The sequence below is a fragment of the Bufo bufo genome, chromosome 4, assembly GCF_905171765.1.
Source record: "Bufo bufo chromosome 4, aBufBuf1.1, whole genome shotgun sequence".
NCBI classification, from domain to species: Eukaryota; Metazoa; Chordata; class Amphibia; order Anura; family Bufonidae; genus Bufo; species Bufo bufo.
Window position 1 is genome coordinate 618,402,442 of NC_053392.1, and position 24,356 is coordinate 618,426,797.

Below are 24,356 nucleotides of genomic sequence, written 5' to 3' on the forward strand. Positions count from 1 at the left end.
TTTGTGTTTGTGATTGAATCTATTCACATTGTGTCACATTTTACCGGTGCCAATGAAGATCAAGGGATATTATGGCTATAAATTAATTATTAATATTAATTGTATCATTAATGATGATGAAAAGGAGGTTTCTCTGAACTTCCTATCAATTTTCCCATTAATAAAGACATTTACAATCAAAAAAGATTTATTAAAGGCTCTTACCATTCACAGACACTGAGATGGGTTTTTCAAGTCCACTCGTCGTTTCACCAGAACTTTCCTGCAAGATGAAAGACATGAGAAAAATATACTCCACTGATAGTTTTTCTTATGTCCAGACGAAAATTAAACACTTCTACAAGACATGAATTAGGCTACTTTCACACCAGCGGTTTTGCTGGATCCATCATGGATCAGCAAAAACGCTTCCGTCATGATAATACAACCATCTGCATCTGGATCCGGTTGTATTATTTTTAAAATAGCCATGACGGATCCATCTTTAAAATAGTCATGACGGATCCATCATGAACACCACTGAAAGTCAATGGGGGACGGATCCGTTTTCTATTGTGTCCAAGAAAACGGATCCGTCCCTATTGACTTACTGTTTGCAGAGTTATTCTGTCCGCAATGCAACCAAACAAAACGGAATGCATTCTGGTGCATTCCGTTTCGTTAGTTCAGTTTTGTCCCTATTGACAATGAATAGGGACAAAACGGAAGTGTTTTCCCCCGAAATTGAGATCCTATGACGGATCTCAATAGCGGAAAGGGAAAGTGCAGAAGTGAAAGTAGCCTTAGAGATGAGCAAATTTCTTGAAATTTGTTTTGGGTTCTGTGAAGGAGAGCCCTTTCACTATGGATTTGTTCACACCTTTTTGTTTGTTTATTTCCTTCATTTCGGCTGTTTCTTAGGTCCTCGAGCAAAGACACCCCCACTGGAATTGCAAAGACCCTGCATATGTTTGGAAAACCAAATCAAGGGAGGTTCGTTGAACGCTTTACTGGATGGCGGCCATCTTAACGCGCAAACCATCTCACGAACACTGTTCGACTTTTCTGCATGGTTTTATCTCAACCATCCAGAGATGTGACTTGTGTGGGGTTATATTGTATTTTCAGGACACTTTTGGGGTGTTTCACAATACTGTATTTTTCTGACCTGGGGAAGTTGGGGGTTGGCTTAGTTTGTAACTCAATTATCTCCCAGGCTGTGGGGGAGGAGTTCTGTGCACTGTATAAATTTGTTGCGTGTGTGCCAATAAAGACAGACTTGGTTTACCCAGCATTAAGCCTCGGCTCATGTGTGGGGTTATACTATGCCAGAGCCATTCTGCCTGTATGGCTTATTTGCGGTCCGGCTGAAGAAAAGGGGAACCCGTGACGGTAAGAGTTGGTCAGACCGTCTCAGATCCAATTCGAACGAATCCCTCCAAGAATTCGATTTGGGTCTAAATCGATTCTACCTCAATTACAAGTGCTCCAATTGGCCTGAGAACTGGTATATCACACTCTAAGATCTCCTAGGACACATATTATTACCTTTATGTTTATTTTTTATTTTCTTCTCTCCCTCTCCCTTTTTAAGCCCTTTAACATTAAATAATGTCAGAATGACACTGATATGTATAGCTCTGGATAAACGCATTATTGACAGTGCTAAGAAGCAGCCTGTTTAAAAAGACACTGTGCCCTCGCATGTGTTATCCTTTATAAAAATAAAAACATTCCAATAGTTGTCCCGTATTGGAGGCAGATGCCTGCCCAAAAATTCTCCCTTTTTTGAGAGCAGCAGTGCAATAAGAAACCTCACAAAAAAGGCAGGCAATGTGCAGCCTTCAAGTGTGAACTCAGCCTTACAGGTCAATGTTAGAACCAGGTATGAAGAACCACGCAGTGGCCCAAGATTCTACTATAGAGTGAAAGTTCGCACTCCTTTTACACTGTCATCAGCTGATTCCGCAGTTTTCTACAGAACCTGTTCTGTTACACACCGAAGTAGAGCCTGCTCCCCGCCCCCCCGACAGAGTTGAGCGGGTGTCAGCAGTAATTTTGTGTTGACGTCACTTGTTATTTTGCCCTTCTTCTGATCTGTCATAAGAACAATGCCCAAAAAAAAGATCCTGTCTTTTGAGCATCATCCTTCACACGGTCAGCATTTGGTCAGTAATCCATCAGTATTGCTAAGGCCAAGGAAAACTGGCGTGGATCCTAAACAGAGATGACACGTGAATGGAATATTTGCATGTCTTCTGTGTTTTGTACCCACTCCTGCTTTTGGCTACCAAATCATGAACCAATCCTGATGCAAAATAGGGACCATGTGATACAAGCCTGACAGCTGCTCCTAAGACGGGATCCGTTGTGTGTCTAATTTTTCCGTCATTCTGACAGATGAGAAGAAGGGTAAAATAAATTATGATGTCAATAAGGCCAAACAGGGAAAATAGAGGCCCCGTCATAGAGTGGTGAGGTGGCAACAGCATGAGGAGACAACACAATGGCCCAGTCACAGAGTGGGGAGGTGGAAGGCACAAGCAGTGGCGGTAACAGCACAAGATGGTGGGTGGCAGTAAGAGCACATGGCAGCAGGTGTGTGGCATCAGGCGGATGGTAGCATCAGAATAGTGGCTGAAGCAGGTAGTGGAGCAGGAGAGGTGAAGCAGCTGACAAAGTTTTGGTGTGTTATCGAGAATAATATAGCCTGATGCATCAGGCACTGGTGTGTGGAAATCCTGGCTGATCCACGCCTGATTCATGTTCACAAAGGTCAGTCTCTCCACATTTTGGGTAAAAAGACGAGTTCTCCTTGGGGTAATTATGGCCTCGGCCAAATTAAATAGCCGCTCTGATGCCACACTACTGGTCAGGCAAGTAAGCTTTTTGATGTGGGGTGGCAGGGTGCAGTCCAAGTAAGCCACCATCTGCTGGTTCAGGTTCTGCTCCATGTCTTGCTGCTGCTGGTGGGTGGGTGGTTTCTTCAGTAGGCGGGTGAAGAAAACTGCTCATCAGAGACTCTTGACTTAAGTAGCTGCTGATGGAGCTGGTACTGCTACTGCCCACCCACCCCCCTCCAGCAGCCATGGCAGTGGAATGTGAGCACAGAGGGCCCCCCTCGGTCAAACCTTTGTGATAAAGAGTGATGGCGTACATAAGCAGCGGCCAACTGACTACATAGAATGTCTCGATAATAGTACAGTTTATCCTCCCTCCCAGCGGTTGAAAAAAAAAGGCCATCATTTTGGACTGGTAGCGAGGGTCTAACATGAGAGCCAGTAGTCATCCCTCTTCCAAATTGTGACAATTCGGCTGTCACTATACAAGCAACTGAGCATGCATCGGGCCATTTGCGCAAGGGATTCGGAGGGACTCCCTGCCTCCATCTACACTGCATACTGCCACGGTGTCTTGGGGTCATCTGCCTGGTCTTTCTCATTGCCCTGTAGTTCCTCCTGCTCCTCCTCTCCTGTCACCTGTGCAGAAAAAACACCCATTTCTGTATCCATTGCTTGTGCATGAATGTCCTTCTCCAGTTCAGCCCCCACAGGGCTCATGTGGCCGTGAGATATAGGCGCCACGTCTCCTGTCTCCTGTCCAGCCAGATTTATCAGTATCTTCTCCAGGACATGAAGCAGTGGAATGACGTTGTTCATACCATAATCCTCGCGACTGACAAATAAAGTGGCCTCCTCATAGGGCCTGAGCAGACAGCAGGTGTCACGCATGAGCTGCCACTGGCTAACGTCAAAGTTACACAGTGGAATACTCCTATCCACCTGCATCATCAAGAAATCGTTTTTTGGCCTTCCTTTGCTCATATAGTCAGTGCAACATGTGGAGGGTGGAATTCCAATGGGTAGAAACATCACATATCAGCCGATGTTGGGGAACGCCATTCTGCCTTTGCAGCTCAAGAAGGGAAGGCTGTGCAGTTTAAGAGTGGCTGAAGTGCATGCACAGTTTCCTGGCCATTTTCAGGATGTCTTGCAGATGGGTGGAAGACTTCAGGAACTGCTTTATAACCAGATTAAACACGTGTGCCAAGCAGGACGCATGGCTCAGCCCTCCTTGACATAGCTCCGATACAATGTTCTTCCCGTTATGGGAACTATAAAATAGTGTAAGAACATTTTTCAAAAATATATATATTTTTAAATATAAAAATTCAAATCACCCTTTCCCCATGTACTCTAGTTTACCCCTTAATGACCCAGGACGAGAATGCTCGTCCTAAATCGCTGGCACTTAGCGCTAGAGGACGAGCGTTCTCGTCCTGCAGTCGTTCCTCCCCCCCGCGTGCGGTCCCGTGATCAGCGGCAGAGATCCGGCTGTTATTGACAGCCGGATACCTACTGCATCCACCAGCATTGGCGATAACGCCAATGCCGGTGGATTAACCCCTCATATGCGCGGTCAGCGATGACCGCGGCATATGGGAGGTTTGCGCTCCTTGACCTCATCCATCGGTCCCCGCGCTGCTGTGGCGGGGACTCGATGGTTGCCATGGCAGCCCCAAGCCATTCCAAGGCTTGGGGCCTGGCATGTACGGAAGCCTAAAAGGCCCAGCGACCAGGCTGGGTCTCCTAGGCAACTGTTAGCTAACAGTTCAATACAGCACAATACAGATGTATCGTGCTGCATTGAAACAGGGATCAGACCCTGTAATGTTGAAGGCCCAGAGTGGGACAAATAATAAAGTGAAAAAAAAAAGTTAATAAAATGTAAGTTTTACAAAAAAAATTAAAAGTTTCAAGTAAAAAAAAAAAAGCGTCCTTTTCCAAAAATAAAGTAAAAAAGAATTGTAAAAAATAGGGAAAAGACATATAGACATATTAGGTATCGTCGCGTCCGTATCGACCAGCTCTATAAACAAATCACATGATCTAACCCCTCAGATGAACACCGTAAAAAATAAAAACTGTGCTAAATAAACCATTTTTTTGTCACCTTACATCACAAAAAGTACAACAGCAAGCGATCAAAAAGGCGTACGCCCACCAAAATTGTACCATTCTAACCGTCACCTCATCCCGCAAAAAATTAGCCCCTACCTGAGACAATCGCCCAAAAAATAAGAAAAATTATGGCTCAGAATATGGAGACACAAATACATCATTTTTTTTGTTTTAAAAAAACTGTTATTGTGTAAAACTTACATAAATAAAAAAAAGTATACATATTAGATATCGCTGCGTCCGTATCGACCGGCTCTATAAAAATATCACATGACCTAACCCCTTATATCAACACCGTAAAAATAAAAATAAAAATAAAAACTGTGCTAAATAAACAATTTTTTTGTCACCTTACATCACAAAAAGTGTAATAGCAAGCGATCAAAAAGTCATATCGACCCCAAAATAGTGCCAATTAAGCCGTCATCTCATCCCGCAAAAAATGAGACCCTACCTAAGATAATCGTCCAAAAACTGAAAAAACTATGGCTCTCAGACTATGGAGACATTAAAACATGATTTTTTTTGTTTCAAAAATGAAATCATTGTGTAAAACTTACATAAATAAAAAAAAAGTATACATATTAGGTATCGCCGCGTCCGTGACAACCTGCTCTATAAAAATACCACATTATCTAACCTGTCAGATAAATGTTGTAAATAACAAAAAGAAAACGGTGCCAAAACAGCTATTTCTTGTTACTTTGCCTCACAAAAAGTGTAATATAGAGCAACCAAAAATCATATTACCCTAAACTAGTACCAACAAAACTTCCACCCTATCCCGTAGTTTCTAAAATGGGGTAACTTTTTTGGAGTTTCTACTCTAGGGGTACATCAGGGGGGCTTCAAATGGGACATGGTGTCAAAAAAAAACAGTCCAGCAAAATCTGCCTTCCAAAAACCGTATGGCATTCCTTTCTTTCTGCACCCTGCCGTATGCCCGTACAGCAGTTTACGACCACCTATGGGGTGTTTCTGTAAAATACATAATCAGGGCCATAAATATTAAGTTTTGTTTGGCTGTTAACCCTTGCTTTGTAACTGGAAAAAAAAATGTAAATGGGAAATCTGCCAAAAAACTTAAAATTTAGAAATTGTATCTCTATTTCCCATTAATTCTTGCGGAACACCTAAAGGGTTAACGATGTTTGTAAAATAAGTTTTGAATACCTTGAGGGGTGTAGTTTCTTAGATGGGGCCACTTTTATGGAGTTTCTACTCTAGGGGTGCATCAGGGGGGGCTTTAAATGGGACATGGTGTCAAAAAAACCAGTCCAGCAAAATCTGCCTTCTAAAAACCGTATGGCATTCCTTTCCTTCTGCGCCCTGCCGTGTGCCCGTACAGCAGTTTACGACCACATATGGGGTGTTTCTGTAAACTACAGAATCAGGGCCATAAATATTGAGTTTTGTTTGGCTGTTAACCCTTGCTTTGTAACTGGAAAAAAAATATTAAAATGGAAAATCTGCCAAAAAAATGAAATTTTGAAATTGTATCTCTATTTTCCATTAATTCTTGTGGAACACCTAAAGGGTTAACAACATTTGTAAAATCAGGGGTGTAGTTTATAGAATGGGGTCATTTTTGGGTGGTTTCTATTATGTAAGCTTCACAAAGTTACTTCAGACCTGAACTGGTCCTTAAAAAGTTGGTTTTTGAAATTTTCTGAGAAATTTCAAGATTAACTTCTAAACTTCTAAGCCTTGTAACGTCCCCCAAAAATAAAATGTCATTCCCAAAATTATCCTAACATGAAGTAGACATATGGGAAATGTAAAGTAATAACTATTTTTGTAGGTATTAATATGTATTATAGAAGTAGAGAAATTGAAACTTGGAAATTTGCTAATTTGGTATTTTTTTATAAATAAAAATGTTTTTTTTTTTTTACTTCATTTTACCAGTGTCGAGAAGTACAATATGTGACGAAAAAACAATCTCAGAATGGCCTAGATAAGTCAAAGCGTTTTAAAGTTATCACCACATAAAGTGACACTGGTCAGATTTGCAAAAAATGGCCTGGTCCTGAAGGTGAAAATGAGCCCGGTCCTTAAGGGGTTAAAAATGAAAACAATAAAAAAATTAAAAAAAACACATAATGGGTATTGCCACATGCGAAAATGCCTGTACCATTAAAATATTAAAATATTTTTCCCATACAGAAACAAAATGGACAATTCGCTGTTTCCCCAGTCGTCTCCATGACAGCACAAACTGAGATTGCCTTCCTCTGATAGGACAGGAAAAAGCACACAGAGAGGTCAAAAACCCCACCCCCACCCCTCATCGCCAGTGTTTTTTCCTGTCCTGTCAAGGAAGGAATGCCAGAGAGGTGCTGGGAGCTCTTCTGGGTTCCCTAGTCCTTTTTTTCAGTTTTTTTTTCCTATGTCGCCCTGCTGCGGCGGGGCATCACCTGATAGACCGGAGGTCGGTTCCGGGGTCCGGCTCTTCCCTCCTCCAGGCGCGGTGTATGCCCGGGTCTCCCTTATTGATGGTGACCCCGGCTAAGTTCCCTCTGCGGCGGCCCAGGCGGGCTTGATGCAGCGTGGTACGGGTGGCTGGACGGACGCTATGACGCGCTTCCCTCCAGTCGCCGGGTGATGACATCAGAATGTCGTGACGTCACAGAGGCCGCGGCCGGCGCCAAATTCAAAAGGACGCCGATTCTGACCGCTCTGAGGCCTGCACATTTCACCCTGCCTGCTGGCAGCAACACAAGTGGACGGGAGCTGAGAGGATGAGCGCCCCTACCACCACTGGCTCGGGTCCTGAACCCCCTACCACTCTGGGCAGTGTGAGTAGCCTGCTGGCACCTGGTCATATTACGTATTTGCCCTGCTGTGGTTGATTCTTTCCTCCCTTTTGTATTACAGGGAGAAAAGGAGTCTACCTCTTCTGCTAAATCCAGACCCAGGAAGTGCGGCGTCTGCTCTAAGAACCTTCCTTCCTCAGGGTCCAAGCTGCTGTGCAAGGACTGCACCTCTACCATGGTGAAGGCTGAGTCCTCTAGTTTTATGGAGGAGATTAAGACTCTGGTCAGAACGGAGGTCCAATCAGCATTGGCCGCTAGGGACCCTCCTGCCTCCCCTAAACCCCAGCCTCTCCAGGGGCACAGACCACCCTCCTCCAGAGGCTTTGACTACTCTGGGAGTGACCTGGACTCGGCAGATCTCTGGAATCGGAGGAAAGTAGTGAGTACAGGAGATTCCTCTTTAACCCAGAGGATATTGACGAATTGATCCGAACCATCAGGGCCACTATTAGGATGGAGATCCCTAAGAGGTCCAAGTCAGTCCAGGAGGAGATTTTCGGGGGTTTAGGGGAGAGGCACAAGTTGGTGTTCCCGGTCTCGGACAATGTCCAGAAGATGATAAGGGCAGAATGGGAGAGGCCGGAGAAGGATTCTTTTATCCCACAGGGTTTTAAGAGGCGATACCCCTTCGACGAAGCAGACTGTGCCGATTGGGAAGCCATTCCCAGGGTTGACGTTCCCGTTGCCAAGGTAGCAAAATGGACGGTCCTACCATTTGAGGACGCGGCGCAGCTCAAGGACCCTCTAGATAGGAAAGCCGAGAGCCTGCTCAAGAAGACATGGGAGGCTACAGCAGCTCTCCTAAAACCTGGGGTAGCAGCAACGTGAGTGGCTCGTACACTCGCCGTGTGGCTTGAACAACTAGAGCACCATATAGAGAATAGCAAAACGGACGGTCCTACCATTTGAGGACGCGGCGCAGCTCAAGGACCCTCTAGATAGGAAAGCCGAGAGCCTGCTCAAGAAGACATGGGAGGCTACAGCAGCTCTCCTAAAACCGGGGGTAGCAGCAACGTGCGTGGCTCGTACACTCCCCGTGTGGCTTGAACAACTAGAGCACCATATAGAGAATAAGGCCCCTTGGGAGGAGATCCTGGACAGTCTTCCTCTTTTAAAGAAGGCCACCTTCTTCCTTGCCGATGCCGCCGCAGAATTGGTTAGACTATCTGCCCGCACGGCGGTCCTTTCCAATACTACCAGATGGGTACTGTGGCTTAAGGCCTGGTCGGGCGATACCGTCTCAAAGAACAGGCTGATATCTCTACCCTTTCACGGTCAGTATGTATTCGGGTCAGACCTGGACAAGATCCTTGAGAACGCCACGGACCGTAAGAGGGGCTTTCCAGAGGACAAATCCAAGTCCAGGAGACAGTTTTTTCGGAGGCCCCAGCAGGATCCCAGGGCCGATAGGAGGAGCCGCGAGGGTCGCGGATTTACGAGAGACGGGAGAGGAAAAAGTTTTTTCCTCAATCCCAACAGGGGAGATCCCTCTCACTCTTCGTCAAAACAATGACATCATCCCGGTCGGAGGAAGGCTCAGCTCCTTTCTAGGGGTTTGGGAACAAACCATCATGGATCCATATATATTAGGCATCGTAGAACATGGCTACACTATAGAGCTGGATTCCCTTCCTCCGCAGAGGTTCGTCCTGACCAAGCTCCCCAGGGGCCTCGAGTCTCCCTTATCAGAAGGCGTAAGAAACTTATTACGCCTGGGGGCAGTAGAAAGGGTCCCTGCCGGAGAATTGGGGAGGGGTCACTACTCCCCCTTATTCCTGGTCCGGAAATCGAATGGCAATTTTCGGACCATCCTAAATTTAAAACCCCTGAACAAACACATCACCTACCACAAGTTCAGGATGGAGACCGTCAAGTCAGCGGTGAAGTTCATCAAAAGAGGGGCTATGATGGCTACAATAGACCTCTCCGACGCATACTTCCATATCCCAATACAGGTCCGTTCCAGAAGACACCTGAGGTTCGCGGTGGAGCAAGGTGGGACAGCCCGCCACTATCAATTCAAGTGCCTTCCATTCGGCATATCATCGGCACCCCGCATATTCACCAAGGTTATGGCGGAGGTCGTAGCCTCCCCAAGCAAGGAGGGGATAATAATTGCCCCTCACCTGGATGACCTGCTAATAGTGGCAGAAACCTCAGATATCCTTCACAGGCACATCCAAGTGGTTCTCTTGCACCTCCAGAACTTGGGCTGGTTAGTCAACCGGGAGAAGTCCGAGCTGCTCCCAAACCATCGGAAGATCTTCCTGGGTATCCTCTTGGACTCAACTCTTCAAAGATCCTTTTTCCCCCCGCTAAAGATACAAAAGCTGAAGTCAAGGGTCCTCCACTTCACCAAGCAGTCCTGTTGCTCAATAAGGCAAGCATGGAAATGCTGGGCCATCTCACCTCCTGCATTCCTGCGGTAGCCTGGGCCCAATTCCATATGAGACCCTTACAGAAGCTGGTCCTAAGTCAATGGAACAGGTCTTAATCATCCCTGGACCGAAGGTTGTCAGTGTCCCGGGAAGTGAAGGCTTCACTGGAAACGGGAGTTCCTTGGAGGCAGGAGTATGTGTTTTCCCTCACAACGAACGCCAGCTCCCGGGGCTGGGGGGCCCTCACGGCTTCAGAGGCCTTTCAGGGGATCTGGTCTGAGGATCAGAGAAGGATGTCCTCCAACTACAGAGAACTCCGCGCGGTATGGGAGGGCCTCAGGTCCATCCAAGTACAGGCCAAGAATCGCCACATCCTGGTCCATTCGGACAACTCCACAGCTGTGGCGTTTATCCAGCACCAAGGAGGAACAAGAGACGGTCACCTCTAGAGGCTCTCAGACCGAATCTTCCTTTATGCAGAAAGGAATCTACAATCCCTCGCGGCAGTACATCTGAAGGGATCCCTGAATCTCCAGGCAGATTACCTCAGTCGGCAAAGTCTGGATCCAGGCGAATGGTCTTTGTCCCAGACCGCTTTCCAAAAGATTTGGGATCGATGGGGGAGTCCCATCCTAGACCTTTTCGCCTCAGTGAAGAACCACAAAGTTCAGGATTTCTTCTCCCTCAACCGAAGAGACCCATGCGTGGCAATAGACGCTTTTACCCAGAGCTGGACGTCAGGCCTAGTCTACGCCTTTCCCTCGATAACAGTAATCCCAAGAGTGCTCCAAAAGTTTCAGTCCGAAAGGTGCAGACTGATTCTGGTGGTCCCATTCTGGACCAGGAGAAGCTGGTTCGGGCTCCTCAGGTCGCTCAGCCCGGAAGATCCCATCCGATTCCTGCCGGAGGAAGGCCTTCTAACCCAGGGTCCCATCCCGCACACCAATACCAACCTCCTCAAGCTGTCCGCCTGGATTCTGAGCAATCCCTCTTGTTAAGGTTAGGGCTCTCTGTAAGAGTAGTTAAGACCCTCTTACTCAGTAGGAAGTCCAACACCTCCAAAGAGTATCTCAAAGTTTGGAGGAAGTTCACCTCCTCAGGTTCAACCAGTCCACCCCTAATATCCCTCTTATCCTGGAATTCCTCCAGGATGGGTTGGATTTGGGCCTTGCTCCCAAAACACTGCGAGTCCAGGTGTCGGCCTTGGGGGCCCTCTATAATACCAGCCTTTATGAAGTCCCCTGGGTAGCAAGATTCCTGAAAGCGGCGGATGGACTAAATCCCTGAGTCAGGAACATGGTCGTATCGTGGAGCCTTAACACCGTCCTGTCAGGGCTGTCAGATGTACCGTTTGAGCCTCTTCTCTCCCTATACATTAAGTGGCTCACTCTGAAAACTATCTTCTTAGTGGCCATATCCTCCGCAAGGAGGGTTTGCGAGCTCCAGGCCCTGTCCATACAGGAGCCTTTCCTCAGGGTGCTGGAGGACAAGCTCGTTTTCAAGTTAGACTACTGTTTTCTTTCCAAAGTGGTATCCTCCTTCCACAGGTCACAAGATATAGTTATCCCGTCTTTTTTTCCTAATCCTAAAGATGAGCAGGAATCTAGATTCCACAATTCAGTTCTTCATTATTTACACGCCACAAAGGAGTGGCGTATACACAAAAATTTATTTATCCAGTTTGCAGGTCCAAATAGGGGTAAGAAGGCAGGCAAGAGCTCTATATCCCGCTGGATTAGATGCACCATCTCCGAGGCCTATAAAGCTTCCGGTAAGGAGGCGCCTCCATCCTTTAGAGCCCACTCGGTTAGATCGGTCTCCACTTCCTGGGCTGAGAGAGCTTCTGCTTCGTTAGAACAAATCTGCAGGGCGGCCACCTGGAAGAGGGCCCACACCTTCACCAAGCATTATAGGGTGGAAGTATTTGCCGACGAGGACTTGGCCTTTGGAAATAATGTCCTAGGTGCTGTAGTCCCCCCCTAAGTTACTTTGTTAGTTCTCAGTTTGTGCTGTCATGGAGATGACTGGGGAAATGAGTATTACACTCACCGGTAATCCGGTTTCCTGGAAGTCTCCATGACAGCACAACTTTTTGTCCCGCCCTTGTTTTCTTTGTCAATAGACTAAATTGACTAGTTATGTTCTACCCCTTGTCCTAGTCCTGTTATAATACACTGGCGATGAGGGGAGGGGGTGGGGTTTTTATCCTCTCTGTGTGCTTTTTCCTGTCCTATCAGAGGAAGGCAATCTCAGTTTGTGCGGTCATGGAGACTTCCGGCAAACCGGATTACCAGTGAGTGTAATACTCATTTTTGTTGCTTCACCTCCCACAAAAAAATTAATATAAATTGATCAAAAAGCCTTACAATTCCCAGATTGGTATCAATGAAAAGCACAGATTGCCCCGCAAAAAATGAGCTCTCAAACAGCTCTGTACACATAACTACAAAAAAGTTACAGGGATCAGTATATGGAGATGAAAAGAAAAAAAAATTTTTTTTCTGTATTAAAATGCAAGAAAAACTATACACATGTGGTATCACCGTAATCTTACTGACTTGGAAAATTAAAGTCACAGGTCAGTTATACGGTATGGAGAACGCCGTAAAAACAAGCCCATAAAACTTCTGCGGAATTGTGTTATTTTTCCAATTTCACCCCATTTGAATCATATGCATTAATAAATGGTGGAATTAGAAAATGCAACCTGTCCTGCAAAAGTCCTCGCAGCCCCGTATGGCGTCACTGTATGTCAGGATCACGCGATACGGTTTTGTCACCAGTTACCAAAACGTGATGTTACGCCCTCCATGGGAGTACGTAAGGTCAGCCTGGCACAGTTTACACAGATACCTCTTGTCCGCATGGGCACAGGAAGGCACGGGGAGTGAGAGAGGGGGTGATCACAAGTACTCAATTCGGTCAGTGGATCAACAAAAATCCCTGTAGGGGTCCTAAATTAAATAACTTTATTGTAACATATCTAAAATCTAAAAACCTACAGGGATAGGTTAAAACCATCAGGAATGAGAGGGGGGTGACGGTTCCTCACTTGCAATTGGTGCCACCTCACACTTTATGGACCATTTGGTTATTTTATGGGCCTGTCACAGAACTGAGGATAGCTAGACTACATTAAGGATCAGGTGTAGTTTACATGTGTGGTACTGCTGTGCGGGACTGAGAGTTCATTAATAAACAATTAGGTGCAATCTAGGTTGCTGCCATTGAATGTTATCTTACAGTCTCCCAGAAACTCGTAGCAATTGATTGCCAATGGTAATTGGAATTGTTTAATTCGTGCAACTCACATCTTATCAATTAGCCTTCAGACCAAGGGTACTAATCAGTTCTGTTGTATAGGTACTGTGGCTCAGTACCAACACACAAAACTTAATTCCTGTCCCTAAAAGCTATATCTCTGTATTGTGTATCACAGGCCTAAGAAGAGAGGGTGACCCACGCTATCTTCAGCGGGATACAACACTCGCTCACAACCTTGACAAGCTGAGAGAGCCTTTTCACTGCCAGCCCGGTAGACTAGATAAAGTACAATAATGCCAAAAATTATGGTGCTAATGCTACGCTTATTTATAAAGCGAGATGCTTGGCCAATGCATTTTGTACAAAACCATCTGAGCCCGTCTGCCGTACGTCAAGGCGATCTCTGTTAGACTGGTCCTAACACTAAATACTACCTGTTATGCGCCATAATGGCCTCCGATACAAGGGATGCAGGTACCAACATGCATGCCGAGCCCACTCTATACCTTTCCTTGTGCCAGACAGCTTCCAATGAATGTAGTGAGAGCAGGCTACAGCTTTATACTGAAAGTAATTAAAATCAGCCTATGGGGCAGACAGGCTAATCAGGAGTGCACGACTCGCTGGAGTGCAACACCTCCAGCATTGCAAATCTGCAAAAAAAGGGGGCTAGTCAGCACCTCCCAGTGCGCAGGTGCACGCTGCCATGGCAGAGACCTAGCCATGGCGGCGTGCCCCTGAGCACTGGGAGGTGCTGACTAACCCCCTTTTTTAGCCCGGTAGACTGTCACCAGTTCCTTGTTAGATATAAGCCCAGTCCGTTAACAGAATTATATCGGGACAAGAACCAACCCGGGTAGCGTATGTCATAATGCTGAAACGCGGACATGGGGATTTGTGGATCGAGATACAGAACAGAGCAAGATTAATTTATATATTTAATTTTCCATTTTCATTTTTCACTCCCTGCCTTCCTGGAGCCATAACTTCTTTATGTTTTGTTCACAGAGCCACATGAGGGCTTGTTTCTTCTGGAACAAGTCGTACTTTCTAGTGGCACTATTTAATATTGCATACGATGTAGTGGGAAGCTAGAAAAAAAAATTATGGAAGCATTAATTAGTACAGGAGGACCAGGGAGCGGTGAATACAGCTCTCCCCGTGCTAGCTCTGTACTCCCCTCTTCTTGGTCTTCTTCTGCAGGCTCTGCGCGCTGTGCTGTGTTCTGCGCACAGCGTGAGGATGTCGGCGTACTTTGTGACCTCGCACTGTGCAACGTCGGGTCACAGCACAGCAGGAAGAGCACTGAATCTCAGGAGGGGCGTCCGGAACAGGAGAGGCGAGTTGATTTTTCATTTTTTGTTTGATCTGAGGACTGATTAACTTGGAGGTTTTATTACCATGGGGGTCTGATTTGAGGTCTGAATGGGTGTGTTAGTAACATGGTGTCTGATCTGATGCCTGATTGGGGGGGGTCTTATAAACATTGGGGGCCTGAGCTGAAGTCTGATAAAAAAAATCTTTTTACTCTTGTTTTCCTCCTCTACAACCAAGCTGCGTCTAATGGGCAGGTGCGTCTTATAGTTAGAATAATACTGTATACATTTTTTTTTGGTTTTTAATACAGAATTTTTTTATTTAAACTTAATAACTTTTTCTTTTCATCTCCATATTCTGACCCCCATAATATTTTCAGTTATGTCTACGGAGCTGTGTAAGAGCAAGTTTTTTGCAGGACGATCTGTAGTTTTTTTTAATACCATTTTTTTTTCCATTACACCATTCGCCGTAAGGGATCAATATTTTTAGCTTTTAATAGTAGAGGTGTTATCGGATGCAATGATGTCTATATTTTTGATTATTTACTTTTATTTTAATTTGAGGTAAAGGGGGGTCGATTAGAATTTTTGTAATTTAAAAAAACTTTTTTTAACTTTTTTTTTAGCCCCCAACATGCAATCATTAGATTCCCTTTTATATGAAGTATTGGAATTTTAGCCATTACAGAATATAAAGATCAGTATATTACGATACATGCTGCCACCTGCATTGGATTATACATCTAATAGTCCTAAAAGCCTTCTACAGCTTCTGGCCTATTACTACTATGGGACGCCTTCCCTGATTTCAGCCAGGGAAAAGTGTTCCTGCCCGGAAAGCGCGTGCTTCTGTGTTTTTTACCTCTCAGACGCCTCGGTCACATTTGAACACAGCATCTGAGGGGATTAATGTCTGTGAACGGCATTATCACTGATCACAGACATTAGCCCCGTATGTCTGCTGTATGGAACTGCAAGCACCCGGCGGCTAAGACACTTGCTCCAGGACAGGCACCATCTTTAGAGACTCGACATCCGCCGTACATGTATGGCGGATATCAGGTAAAGGTTAAAGGGGACAGTTTAGGGGCCATTTTGTTGCTGACAAGTTCCATTTAATTACAATTAATACAATCTTTTATGACACCAGAAACCATTTGCAAACAACAATAACATGAAATACAGAGTACAGTATACTCCACTGCTGCTGGGGGAGGTCAGTAGAAAGCTCCATTACATCAGTCTGTAGAGGATTTGTAGAAACCTCAGCTTCACCTACCTGATGATCCAGTGGGATATTTGGTTTCTCCTCTGGGCAGTCCTGGGAATACTGAGGACTGGGACATCTATCTGGTGGATTTCTCTGACTGGATCCATCTGTAGGAAAACACACAGTAACTGAATACATTGTCTATATCCAATGATGAGTGAATCTGTGATGGTGGCCGGTCCGTGGCTGCTGACATCTCCTTGTTCCTTGGAGGTCGTTGGAGCTCTTACCCAATTCCCTGCTCCGGTGGTCCATACCTTTTGGCATTTCACTGTTCTGTCCACAGCGTGCTGATCTGTGGCCAGCTCTTGGCCTGCAGTGGCTTTCTCCGCCTGTAGGGCATGTGCTTCTTAAAGGGACAGCATGTGTGGCCCTAATCTGTCCACTCTATGGCTAGCCTCTCTGGGATATTTAAAGAACCCTCCTCTGTGGAATGGTGCCTGAGTCAGAGGTTAGAGTTGCTAGTTTCCTACCAAGGAGCTCCATTGTTCGCGTTCAGTTGCACATTTAGACTGCTTTCTGACGAGCGAGTGTGACGCTAGGAACTCGCATCGAAGCACCCGTCCTGAACTTCCAGCACTGCCAGGGTCGCATAGCATTATATTGATTTATAATGCTATGTAACCCTTAGAGGTGTGGAATGTATTGGATAACACTGACATAATGCTGTCAGTGTTATTCAATACATTCCAGAACTGTAAGTGTTACATAGAGTCATAAATCAGTATGATGCGACCCCGGCAGTGCTGGGAGGTCAGGACGGGTGCTGCTCCATGCCAAATCTGTGGCACAGCACATCGACATCCGCACTCTGATTCAAAACTGTTCTCTCCTCTACAGTCATGGAAGGTCTCCTCTTACCCGGTGATGTGAGGGACTGGTGATTCTCCATCATGACGTCCTTGTACAGATCCTTTTGTCCTTCTAAATACTCCCACTCCTCCATGGAGAAATAGACAGCGACATCCTGACACCTTATGGGAACCTGACAACACAAGGATACAGTCATTACCAGACCCCTCCCTTGGCGTTATTGTATAATGTCCCAGCATTCCCAGCAGCGCTCACCTCTCCGCTCAGCAGCTCAGTGATCCTGGTGGTAAGTTCTAGGATCTTCTGCTCATGTATCAGGGAATGAGGTGGAGGCTCGGTGATGGGGCTCTGGGTCCTGCTCCATCCTCCTGACACACGGGGTGTCACACACTCACCAGACGACTTCTTCACTACTGTGTAATCCTGTGTATGGGGAGACGCCGATCACTACAGAGATTCTAAGAATCCTTCACCTTTCCAGTCATTTCCCTGGTTTATTACTAGAGATAAGAGTGATGTCATGTGAAACTCTCACCTCTCCAGTTATCAAGGAGATGATCTCCAGGGTGAGGTCTAATATCCTTGCAGCCATGTGGTCTTTGTCCTTCTCCATCCTTGGTGGGTCCTTGATGGAAAGGACCATTGGCTCTAAAAAGAAGAGAGTCCTGAACCTAAGAAACCTGAGGGAAAGAAGGAGGAATGTGAGCAAAATCACATCTTACATGAACTAAAGTGTCTCAAAAATTAGGAATGACAAAAGTCTATCAATATTGTACAACGGAGGTGACTTCTCTATTGAGGTGTCTTATACATACCAGACTGGTGACCATAATAAATCAGTCAGCCAGCCTCCTGCTATACAGTGAATACAGTGTTACACAGGATACACATCGCAGTCTACCACATACAGCAGACGGTTCTCATCTTATTTTTACTGTAAATGTCTTTATTAATGGGACGACTGATAGGAAGTTCACAGACACTTGATCTGACATGCTTTCTGCAGCCTTTGAGAATTTGAAAGTTTTCCAATGTAATGACTCAAATTCGCCCCTCCCTCCCCCCTCTCTGAGTTTCACCCTCAGGGTATCCTACTAAACTCCTATTTTCTTTTACATATTTTTTGATTGACATCAATATCTGACTGGTGGGGGTCCGACACCTGCCCCCCGCTGATCAGCTGTTTATAGAGGGGGCTGTGCCCCATGCGAGCCCTGCTTCCTCTGTATTACACTGCCCATCCTCCCCCCTGTAGCGGCGGTGTAGTGTGATTACAATTACTTGCTTCATTCAAGTCTATGGAGCGAGTTCTAGTAATTATACTGCTCCTCCGAGACAGCGGGCAGTCTAATGAAGAGGAGGTAACACTCACATGGAGCGCTGCCTCCTCTTCAAACAGCTGATCGGCGGGGGTGCCGGGTGTCGGACCTTCACAGATCTGATACTGGTGACCTATCCTGAGGAAAGGTCATCCATATAAAACCCCTGCACAACCCCTTTAAGATGGAAATGTCATCATTCAACTCCAGCGGCGTTCTCTTTATTCCAGAAGGACGGTCTTATTTAATAACCGCAACTCATACGCTTTATTCTCCCTCTCATGAAGTAATCCAATAATCCTCCCAAAAACCCCAACAAGGCAACATTATTTTAAGGGGCAGCACTATTGTGAGGGGGCACTAAGGGGACAGCACTATTGTGAGGGGGCACTAAGGGGACAGCACTATTGTGAGGGGGCACTAAGGGGACAGCACTATTGTGAGGGGGCACTAAGGGGACAGCACTATTGTGAGGGGGCACTAAGGGGACAGCACTATTGTGAGGGGGCACTAAGGGGTCAGCACTATTGTGAGGGGGCACTAAGGGGTCAGCACTATTGTGAGGGGGCACTAAGGGGACAGCACTATTGTGAGGGGGCACTAAGGGGACAGCACTATTGTGAGGGGGCACTAAGGGGACAGCACTATTGTGAGGGGGCACTAAGGGGACAGCACTATTGTGAGGGGGCACTAAGGGGTCAGCACTATTGTGAGGGGGCACTAAGGGGTCAGCACTATTGTGAGGGGGCACTAAGGGGACAGCACTATTGTGAGGGGGCACTAAGGGGACAGCACTATTGTGAGGGGGCACTAAGGGGTCAGCACTATTGTGAGGGGGCACTAAGGGGACAGCACTATTGTGAGGGGGCACTAAGGGGACAGCACTATTGTGAGGGGGCAATAAGGGGACAGCACTATTGTGAGGGGGCACTAAGGGGACAGCACTATTGTGAGGGGGCACTAAGGGGACAGCACTATTGTGAGGGGGCACTAAGGGGACAGCACTATTGTGAGGGGGCACTAAGGGGACAGCACTATTGTGAGGAGGCACTAAGGGGACAGCACTATTGTGAGGGGGCACTAAGGGGACAGCACTATTGTGAGGGGGCACTAAGGGGACAGCACTATTGTGAGGGGGCACTAAGGGGACAGCACTATTGTGAGGGGGCACTAAGGGGTCAGCACTATTGTGAGGGGGCACTAAGGGGACAGCACTATTGTGAGGGGGCACTAAGGGGACAGCACTATTGTGAGAAGGCACTAAGGGGTCAGCACTATTGTGAGGGGGCACTAAGGGGACAGCACTATTGTGAGGGGGCAATAAGGGGACAGCACTATTGTGAGGGGGCAATAAGGGGACAGCACTATTGTGAGGGGGCACTAAGGGGACAGCACTATTGTGAGGGGGCACTAAGGGAACAGCACTATTGTGAGGGGGCACTAAGGGGACAGCACTATTGTGAGGAGGCACTAAGGGGACAGCACTATTGTGAGGGGGCACTAAGGGGACAGCACTATTGTGAGGGGGCACTAAGGGGACAGCACTATTGTGAGGGGGCACTAAGGAGACAGCACTATTGTGAGGGGGCACTAAGGGGACAGCACTATTGTGAGGGGGCACTAAGGGGACAGCACTATTGTGAGGGGACACTAAGGGGACAGCACTATTGTGAGGGGACACTAAGGGGACAGCACTATTGTGAGGGGACACTAAGGGGACAGCACTATTGTGAGGGGGAACTGAGGGGACAGCACTATTATGAGGGGGCACTGAGGGGACAGCACTATTGTGAGGGGGCACTAAGGGGACAGCACTATTGTGAGGGGGCACTAAGGGGACAGCACTATTGTGAGGGGCACTAAGGGGACAGCAATATTGTGAGGGGGCGCTAAGGGGACAGCAATATTGTGAGGGGGGCAATAAGGGGACAGCAATATTATGAGGGGGCACTAAGGGGACAGCACTATTGTGAGGGGGAAATAAGGGGACAGCACTATTGTGAGGAGGCACTAAGGGGACAGCACTATTGTGAGGAGGCACTAAGGGGACAGCACAATTGTGAGGGGCAACTAAGGGGACAGCACTATTGTGAGGGGCAACTAAGGGGACAGCACTATTGTGAGGGGGCACTAAGGGGACAGCACTATTGTGAGGGGGCAATAAGGGGACAGCACTATTGTGAGGGGGCACTAAGGGGACAGCACTATTGTGAGGGGGCAATAAGGGGACAGCACTATTGTGAGGGGCACTAAGGGGACAGCACTATTGTGAGGGGGCAATAAGGGGACAGCACTATTGTGAGGAGGCACTAAGGGGACAGCACTATTGTGATGGGGCACTAAGAGGACAGCACAATTGTGAGGGGCAACTAAGGGGACAGCACTATTGTGAGGGGGCACTAAGGGGACAGCACTATTGTGAGGGGGCACTAAGGGGACAGCACTATTGTGAGGGGGCACTAAGGGGACAGCACTATTGTGAGGGGGCACTAAGGGGACAGCACTATTGTGAGGGGGCACTAAGGGGACAGCACTATTGTGAGGGGGCAATAAGGGGACAGCACTATTGTGAGGGGGCACTAAGGGGACAGCACTATTATGAGGGGGCACTGAGGGGACAGCACTATTGTGAGGGGGCACTAAGGGGACAGCACTATTGTGAGGGGGCACTAAGGGGACAGCACTATTGTGAGGGGCACTAAGGGGACAGCAATATTGTGAGGGGGCGCTAAGGGGACAGCAATATTGTGAGGGGGGCAATAAGGGGACAGCAATATTATGAGGGGGCACTAAGGGGACAGCACTATTGTGAGGGGGCAATAAGGGGACAGCACTATTGTGAGGAGGCACTAAGGGGACAGCACTATTGTGATGGGGCACTAAGAGGACAGCACAATTGTGAGGGGCAACTAAGGGGACAGCACTATTGTGAGGGGCAACTAAGGGGACAGCACTATTGTGAGGAGGCACTAAGGGGACAGCACTATTGTGAGGGGGCACTAAGGGGACAGCACTATTGTGAGGGGGAACTAAGGGGACAGCACTATTGTTTTTTAAATCAAATCGTTTTTATTAAACAATAAATACATAATAAAGCATAATACAGTACGTTGCATTTTCTTTCCTTTACATTATACACCATGTAAATTCAGTGAACAACAATACTCATAAGTATATCGCCACTCAGTTTATCATGAATCCGTACAGTACGTGAGCACTTGCTAAAACAAATATTTTGGACATAAAATTACCAAGAACTTAACCATCCCAACCTCCCTCCCCCCCTTACCCAACCCTAACCCCCCAACCCTAACATCTGGTCTTGACCATCACAAGCCTATATAACCACATGGGTATGAGATAACCATTCACTCCACAATTTATCGAACTTCTGAGGACACCCTCTCTTCACATACACCCCTTTTTCGAGTATCAGCATGTCATGCACCTTCCGTTCAAACTCACTCAGTGTGGGCGGACTTCCCTGGATCCACCTCATAGCAATCAGTTTCCTGGCCACATATAGCAATCTCCCCACAGCAACTCTAACCGGTTCATTCCCTCCAATTTCAGACACATACCCCAGAATACACACCTTAGGATCTTTTTGAATTTCCAATGTCAGTTTGCTATTAATCATATTTCTAACTTCCTCCCAATAATTACCAACTACTGGACAAGACCACAGCATATGCAACAAGTCTGCACCATCTTCCATACACTTTGGACACTTGTCCTCACTTCTCACTCCTATCTTTTTCAGGAACACCGGTGTTTTGTACACTCTATGTATGATAAATAGTTGGGACAGTTTGCCCTGTTCACTCAAGGACACCTTTGGGACTCCTTCCAATATATCTTCCCACTTATCCTTAGACATATCTCCCACGTCCGCCTCCCATTTTTTCATTCTTGAAAGTGGATATCCCTCTAAAAATTTTTCCAGTAGGAGAGCGTACACCTGTGATATTAATCCCCTTTTTCCCCCACCTGACGGAAGAACAAGCTTATGAACCACTTCCATTTGAGCTATCTCACATCCTTTCCGCAACGTGACCTCAAGGGCATGTCTTATTTGAAGATATTTATAGAACCACTCCCTAGGGATATTAAATTCCTGCTGCAAGTTTTGGAATGACTTACACATCTTGTCCTTAATTAATTGTCCAATTCTCGTCACTCCATAAGTTTCCCAGTTCCTAATTTCTGGTATGGCAAATAGTTCTGGCAACAAGTGGTTCTTTCCAATAGGGGAAAGTTCACTAATACCTCCCACTCCTCTTAGCAGCTTCACCTTTGCCCAAACTCTTTTCATAAGTTCAATAAGAGGGAGTTTATCCCTCCCTTCATGCATTCCTGAGCCTTCCAGAATGCCCATGAGGTCACGACTGCCCAGCCAATGCTGCAATATCTGCCCTGTCACGTCCGGTGCTTGTAGATCAATCCATCCCTTAAAATGCTGACATTGGGAAGCCAAAAAATAAATCCATGCGTTAGGGACAGCTAGGCCCCCTTCCGACTTAGAATACTGTAATGTCTCCAGTTTGATCCTAGCCTGTCCATACTTCCAAGTAAGATCTCTAAATATAGAGTGAATTTTCTTGAATCTATCCAGAGGGATCCAAACTGGAGCATTATTCAGTATATATAACAGTTGGGGCATCATAACCATTTTTAAAAGGTTAACTCTACCTACCACCGAAAGAAAGAGTCTACACCATGACCTCACTTTAATCTTAAAAGTAGCTAGCAATGGGGACAAATTTAGTTCTTCAAAATCCGCTAGCCTCGGTGTTATATGTAATCCCAGATATTTAAATTTATCCACCCAGGGCACCAAACTATCTACTTGTCTGCCTGCCAGGGCCTGTCCGTCAATTGGCATCAAAGAGGATTTCTACCAGTTTATCCGCAGTCCAGAAAAGCTACCAAATCTGTCAATCAATGCCATGGCCGCATCCAGAGACGCACCAGTATCGCCCAAGAAAAGTAGAGTATCATCAGCGTACATAGCCACTTTATTGTGCAGCTCGCCGTATCTAAACCCCTCTATACTTGTCGATAAGCGAATATGTGCCGCAAGCGGCTCTATTGCAAGAGCAAACAATAAGGGCGACAGTGGGCATCCCTGCCTGGAGCCCCTGGCAAGGGGAAAACAGTCTGACAACCCTCCATTAGCTCTAATTCTCGCCTTAGGACTAGAATACAGGACCTGTACCCACTGAATGAACCGCTCACCGAAGCCCATAGTTCTCAGGACCCCCCACAAATACCTCCATTCCACACTGTCAAACGCCTTAGCGGCGTCAAGCGCAAGCAAGGCCCTGTCTCCACTGTTATCCGCCGGAATATTTAAACTAGTGTACAGCATACGAAGATTAATAGCAGTCGATTTTCCTGGCATAAATCCCGTCTGGTCCGGGTGTACTATGGTCAGAATTACTTTGGACAGCCTGTTCGCCAACACCTTCGCCAGGAGCTTAACATCAGCCGTGAGAAGTGAAATTGGCCTGTAGGAATCCGGTAATTTAGGATCCTTTCCAGGTTTAGGTAAAACCACAATTATAGCTTCCTGCATCGAATGTGGTAGCGAACCTGCCTCCAATGAGTGTTCAAACACCTTAAGTAATTCAGGAAGTAATATCCCCTGCAGCTTTTTGTACACCTCTACTGGGAGACCATCAGCTCCAGGCGCCTTACCACTTGCCATGTCCCCAAGTGCAGCTTCCAGTTCCTCAAGTGTAATCGGCTCCTCTAGCCTCTCTCTATCTTCTTCTGACAACGCCGATAACTGTGCATCCCCTAGGAAATCATTCAGGGCCTCATCAGAACTAGATCCAGTGGAAGTATATAGAGATACATAAAAGCTTTTTAAAATATCTAATATTCCTTTTGTGTCCTGGCAACTGTTCCCCATGTCATCTCTCAATTCCTGAATACAAGAGGAACCCCTCTGTGCCTGCGAGACCACCGACAACAAATGACCTACCTTCTCTCCTTCCTCAAAAGATCTCTGACGATAAAAGCTTCTTTTTCTATCTGCGGCCTGGATCAGATGACATCTCAACTGCTCCTGGGCTACCTCCAGCGCCTCACTACTAACCATGGTGGGGGATCTACTAAACTCTCTCTCAGCCTCAGCCACTAGTACATGCGCCTTGACATCCGCCTCTCTGGATCTGGATTTATGCTTGTTAATTTCTTTAATCAGAACTCCCCTCAGGAATGCTTTCATGG

At 46.6% G+C, this 24,356-nt stretch overlaps 1 protein-coding gene across 2 annotated transcripts in view; it reads right to left on the minus strand.

The window, feature by feature from the left end:
• The window catches only part of LOC120999656 (oocyte zinc finger protein XlCOF6-like), a 288,892-nt gene that overhangs the window by 1,240 nt on the left and 263,296 nt on the right, over positions 1–24,356 (minus strand). Inside the window, exons 2-3 of one of the 2 annotated variants that reach the window (XM_040430650.1) lie at positions 15,997–16,094; positions 205–262 (exon numbers count right to left, since the gene is read on the minus strand). In XM_040430650.1, the coding sequence (XP_040286584.1) occupies positions 205–262; positions 15,997–16,094 (156 nt within the window). The remainder of the gene's footprint in view (positions 1–204; positions 263–15,996; positions 16,095–24,356) is intronic. The other variant, XM_040430649.1, reaches the window with a different exon arrangement.